Source organism: Colletotrichum truncatum (genome assembly GCF_014235925.2).
Source record: "Colletotrichum truncatum strain CMES1059 chromosome Unknown Contig_0005, whole genome shotgun sequence".
NCBI lineage: Eukaryota > Fungi > Ascomycota > Sordariomycetes > Glomerellales > Glomerellaceae > Colletotrichum > Colletotrichum truncatum.
This window is the reverse complement of record NW_027222402.1, coordinates 2,565,250-2,571,249: the sequence shown is the minus strand read 5'-3', so window position 1 is coordinate 2,571,249 and position 6,000 is coordinate 2,565,250. Positions and strand designations below refer to the sequence as shown.

The 6,000-nt window shown below is 53.2% G+C and overlaps 1 protein-coding gene across 1 annotated transcript; it reads left to right on the top strand.

The window, feature by feature from the left end:
- Window positions 1–2,108: 2,108 nt before the first annotated feature.
- Window positions 2,109–5,518, top strand: CTRU02_208776 (intracellular protein transport-like protein; the record flags this gene model as incomplete). The annotated part of the gene is made up of 2 exons (XM_036724808.1): window positions 2,109–2,560; window positions 2,680–5,518. The coding sequence occupies 2 exons, from the start codon at window positions 2,109–2,111 to the stop codon at window positions 5,516–5,518; spliced, it is 3,291 nt and encodes a 1,096-aa protein (XP_036583440.1).
- Between the last annotated feature and the right edge of the window lie 482 nt (window positions 5,519–6,000).

The following is a 6,000-nucleotide window of genomic DNA, read 5'->3' as shown; positions in this document are numbered from 1 at the left end:
TCGCATTGCGAGCGTTTGGTCACAGCCTCGAAGCAAAATTCTTTGAATCCAGACGCAAAATCCGCAACATAGCGTCGTACGGGTTTGAACGAGAGGGTGGCCTTGCCCGTGCAGTAATAACATACTTAGGTCAATGGTTGGGTCAGGTTGCCTCGAGCGAACCGAGCGTCTGCCAACGTTGACTTTTGACAGAAATCCAAGCGCGACACTCCTGATCCGGGCTGTTGGGAGACATGCAGCGAGCGATGATTAAAGCATGATCGCGTCCGTGTGCATTCCTTGCTGATGGCGAAGTGAACAGAACTGCCAGAAAAGGGTTGAACCTTCGAAGTTGCAGCGGCATACTACATGAGACGGTTCGCGTAAAGGGGACTGTAGAGTCCAATCAACAAGGCGTAAGTGAGGCTGTAGAAGTTGGCATGGCATCTGATTGATTCAATGTTTCGACGACACGCACGAAACATCCCTAGGAGATTCAAGACCGCGTACAATAACGTTTCTTTGTTCGGCTGTCGTATCCGGCCACATGCCAGTGAGGCTAGGCCCTCTGCCCGTGTTTTAGCTGGGAAACTCTGTTAGTTACCTTGTAAATATCGCTGTCGGTATTTGGGTTTCTTGTCTTCGTATCGAAGTGGAGCGAGACAAACAACGAACTTTTTCAAAAACAGATACGGGAATTAGGTCACATGTGATTATGTTCTCCCCCGCTTGGCAGCTGATATATCCATAGCGTTGGATGACGGCGGTTGAAATTGACGGGCAAAGGCCGAAGTGCAGCAACGGACACATGATGTCGGTAAGATCAATTGATCGTGTGCTGGTACAAGGCGATGATCATGCATTCAATGTGAAAGGTACGTACGACGGGAAAGAACGGCTTCATGGGGGCAAAGTAGAAACCCCAAGGTGGTGCGCCGTATGTACGGCGTATATGGACCGTGTATAGGCAAGGAACAGCATAGAAGCTAGACAGGAACAGACCCTAGAAGTGACAGGTTTGCAGACGGCAGCAAAGGCAAGAAGAGGCCGTACCACACTGGCACAACTAGTAGGCATGGAAAGAGCCGAGAGGTGACAAGTGCGTATAGCACAATCCTGCCGCCGTAAAGGTGCAGGACACAAGTGAGGGGAGGAACAAAACGTGAAAGATCCACAGTGACCTGGCCCAGTCCAACCCATGTTGAGACGCCGAAACGGGCTAGACTAGTGTTCTCACGCTACTTGATTGGATGGAACCACTCATACGCTAAAATTACAACAGTTTGAATTCGTCGAAAAACGGTTGTCTCATCCCTGCCGCCAACAGGGAGCGCTAGTGCAAGGCACAAGCAGCCTTCCCTGTTGCTCACTGCTAGGATGGAAGGCCTGGCTTGCCTCAATTCGGCCTTGAAAGAAGGTTTCTGGACGTGCTCTCCTATGTTGAGCTGCTTCTGGTCGTTCATTGGGTCCGTATTGTACCTTTACTATAGCAGCTCGGGGCTTATAGTGCCCTCGTTGCTACATAGTAAGACGTAACTTCAGACACGGCAACCTTTGAAATGCCCAATTCTTTTGCGTCCAGTCGTCTTCTTCCCGTCGGCTTCCGCCAGCCGGCTTTCTCGGCCCAATTGCCCTTTCTTTCATGAGCCCCCCTCCTGCCATCTAAACCAACCGCAGTCGTCAGCGACATATCGCGCCCCCAACTTCGTTTCGGCCCCGGCACACATCGTATCATGGATGCCAGGCACAGGCGCATCCTCAATGGCCCAAGGTTGCTTGGGGGAACCACACCCCAGCGCCTAAACGGGAAATGGCGCCAAAGGAGGAAGCGCTACGCTACCACACTTTCTCCACCTCATCCCCAGGGTCCTGGCGCGCGAACATGGCCCCTTTTTGTCCTGTCGCCGTCGCCAATCCTACCCTACGACTCTCTTTGATCCTATGGCCCTCAATTACCCCCCAAGATTGTCCATTTCCTCTTTTTGCGTCGCCTTTCCTTTACCAATGGAGCGTCATCTCGTCCGAGCCTCGAATCTCTCGCTGGTTCAGCCCATGGTTCCAATTTCTCCCTGCGAGATAAGACCGACTTTTAGAGAAAGCCACCGCCGCTCAGGTCTCGATTTTTAGCCATGGCTGCCCGCGATCCTCGTCCCGCTCACCTTAATCTTTCGCTCGAACGCCCTTCGCATGCCGTGGGAGACCCTCATTATTCTGAGACTCTTAACGCTTCATCCGATGTACAGAGGGGCCGTCCACCCTACCGCGACTCCTACCACGCTGCAACCTCTACTTCGCCCTCGCCTGGACGCACTAGATCACAGACCCTTCCTGTGGTAACGCCCACCTTCAATACCGCCAAGGCTATTAGGCGAAAGCCTCTCTCTTCTACCGCTTCTCAAATCGCTGCGAGCTACGGTTCCGGTTCCAGCAGCCCGTCAATCCTGTCACCGAGTGATCTGCCTGCCCCGGACACGCGATTCTCGAGGTCATATTCTGTCGACAGCCCGACTCTCTACGAATATCCCGACAACGTACGCCCTCTCTTCGCTCCTCCTGCTGCTCACCAGAAACTTGACACACCGTGAGTCCGAACACTCTGTTCCTTTTCATCCCATAACTCTTCAGCACTTACCGGGTCACTGCCTGGCTGGAAACGTCCTTCGTTGGCACGCTAACCAGACATTGTCTTTCCGCAAACAGCCCCCCACCTAGCGACACGGCAGCCGACGCGGCTTATCCTTCTTCGCGAAACATCCCAAGCACCAACCTTGCAGCTCCTCAAACAAAACCTTCAGACGGCCTGTCAGAAGCTGTCTACCTGACCGCCGACGTCACCCCAACCTTCTCCCCGAAGTTACCGAAACCGTCAACTCACCCGATCATCGAGGAGGAGGAGGAGGATACGGACGACGATTCCGAGTCAACTTACAGTCACAACACTAATGAGAACTCTATCATGTCTATAACCGCCGCCAAACCTACTCCTCCCCATCTGAATCTACAACAGAATCGACAAGACTCATCGCAGACAGTCACGACAGTATTAGATGCCCCGCTGTCCCTGACTCCCACCACATCAGCTACACCAACTCCGTCCCTTAACAAGCCTCTCCCAAAATCCCCGGGCTCCTCAAAGCTCGTCAACTTTTTTGGCTGGGGAGCATCTCCGTCGCCGTCGACGACAGAGTTCTCCTCTCTTTCATCACCTCTAGCATCTCCACGCCGCGATACCCTCACAGATGACACTCCACTCACGACCGGTGTGCCGTCGCTTCTGCCAGAACCAACGAAAAGGAATGCTACGCCGACAAACGCCCTTGGGTACTGCGAATCACACCTGCAAACACCTCCGGCTTCCTCCCTAGCTCCATCAATACAAATTGAAGAGATGGAAGACGAACTCAAGGCCATTAGCGCCGAGCTGGCGTCATCCATCCGACGTGAAATGGACCTCGAAGATTTGGTCGACAGACTTCAATCCGAAATTAACAATCCCCAAGCCCCCGGTAAAAGAACCAGTGATTACTTCTCCGATTCGGGCTACAGCTCAGCAAAGTTCAGCGAATATGATCAGAATAAAGAAGAGGTTGAGAAGATTCAACGACGTGCAGAGCAGGAGAAGGCCTCCATGCGGCTGGAGTTGACCAATAAACTTCAAGAAGAACGTATGCGGAGGACTGAGTTGGACCAGCAGATCAAAGAACTCGCTGAGAAGGCTTCACAAATTGATGCTGCTCAGATCAACAGCGCCGACGCCAACAACCGTCTAAAAGATCTGGAGCACACATGCGAGGATCTACGACGCAGACTAAGTGAAGAAATTCAGGTCAAGTCAAACTTCGAAGACCTGTTGTCGGTCCTTAAGGTCGAGCTCCAGAGTGCTACCAATGAACGCGACAACCTTCGCGATGAGATCGTACCGCAGCTCAAGGCCCAGCTTGAGGGTCTAGAAGCTGAGGCTTCCGAGTATGCCAACTTGACTTATGAATCGTCCAAGATGCAACAAGAGCTGGAAGCCTTGAAGCAGGAGAACAAGGTCCTGAAAGCAACAGGCCAACAAGCCCAAGGCGATACCCGCTCTAGGAGTTCCACCATGCGCTCTGCCCCCAGACTGGCCAGGTCCAGCTCTGTAACCGCCGCCGCCCCCTTTGCCCTCCAGAAGGCTCCCATGGGCCTCACTCGGTCCAATACTGTAAAGTCCGGTGTGACCGAGTCTCGTGAGCAATTGTCCGAGCGGCTCAAGGACGTTGAGGCCCAAAGGGATGCACTTCACAACGCCCTGAAGAGCCTCCTCGAAAGACAAGAGTTCCAGAATCGCGAGAATGAGAAGAGAATAAAGTCCCTGGAAGTCGAGCGTGACCGCCTGATGGCTTCATCTCCGCGAAAGGCAGGATTCGAGAAGGATATCTCCAATCTGCGCGTGGAGATCAATGTGCTGCGCCGCCGCGCCGAGGAAGCTGCCGAACAAAAGTGGCAGGTCGAGAAGGGCCTTGCTGGCCTCAAAATGGATCTTGACCGCGCCGAGGAAGAAGTCGCTGCCCTTCGTGGCTTGCTGAAGGAGAAAGACATTCTCATACCGCCTTCCATGGCTCGTTCAAGTATCGACCACACGGCACTTGCTACACCTATCACCTCGGAATCTCTTGAGGCGGCGTTTAAGGACCTCCAACTTGCCTACAAGGAATCTCTTGCTAAGATCAAGAACTTGGAAGGCAAGGGACCATTGATCGCACAAGATGAATCTACCCAACTTGCTATCCAGAGGCTTGAGCAGTCTCTTTCCTCGGCCGCTTTTGAGCGTGATGCGGCGAAAGAAGAAATGTCGGTGTACAAGGATCAACTAGAAAGCCTTGCTAGCAGTGAAGTAGCACACTTAGAGAGCGAGCGTGCACTTGCGGACGAGCTGCGCTTCTCTGCTCAACGAGTTGAAGACCTTGCGGCACAGGTTCAGAAACAGCTTTCCCTGAACTCAGAGCTCCGCCAACGCCTCACTGAGGCTGTTGCGCGTGGAGATGCTGACCGTAAGGCCAATGCGGATCGTATTACACGCCTGCAAAGCCGTCTTAAAAATCTGGAGGAGCAATTGCAGGCTGCCCAAGCCTCCTCAGAGGAGCGAGTTACCCGGCATGAAGAGCAGGTAAAGGAACTCAAGGATGCCCAAAACGCTCAGCTTCGCCGCATGAGCCCGTCACCGATGGGCAACGGGCTCAAGTCTTCTCGCAAGACTAGCCTTAGCCCTTTGCCATCCCCATTGTTCCCTCGTTCGCCGCGCCCTCTCCCCAAACAGTCTGTCGAAGACGAAACTCAAATCGACAGGCTGCGCGTCAAGGTCGTGGAGTTGGAGACGGCACTCACGAACGCTGATTCGGAGATGCAAGACGTCATTGCACGTATGAGTGCCGCACAAATCGAGGTCTTGACCTTGCAGGAAGAGCGTGAGGCCGCGAGGCGCGAGACGAGACGCCTCCAGCAGGAGTTGGAGAAGGAGAGAATGAAATCCTTCGAAGATCGCTTCAAGTCACTCAGCGGCAACGTCTAATGATTTAAATCAAGACTTTCGCCTGAATAGGGGTTCGTGCGACGGCATAACACTGCCTGGTATAGCCGTCATCAGGATGCGGCGCGCCCCGTTTCAGACTTAGCACCTGGGCCAGGGCGGTCCCTCGACTTTTCTCGTCCTCATACCGCAGCAACCAACCCACGCACTGCAAATTTGAAATACAGACCGCCGTTTTGGTGGCGATGCTAGCATATTGAAAGCCAGCAAACCATGCATTGGGAAAGCGAGGGCGCATGCAAATAGTTTTATTTCTCGGTTTTTATTAGTTTTTGGATAAATATCGGAGTATCGACCATGGGAGGAGGCATTGTGCTACTTGGTGTTCTCCACAGAGCTGCCCATGGCGCTCCAGCAACAACCATACTTAACGGCCGAACTACAGTACATGATTTTTTTACGTCCATCTGCGGGGCGGCAGATTTGTTATACCTCTTTACACATACTTACTGGGCGGGCAAGCA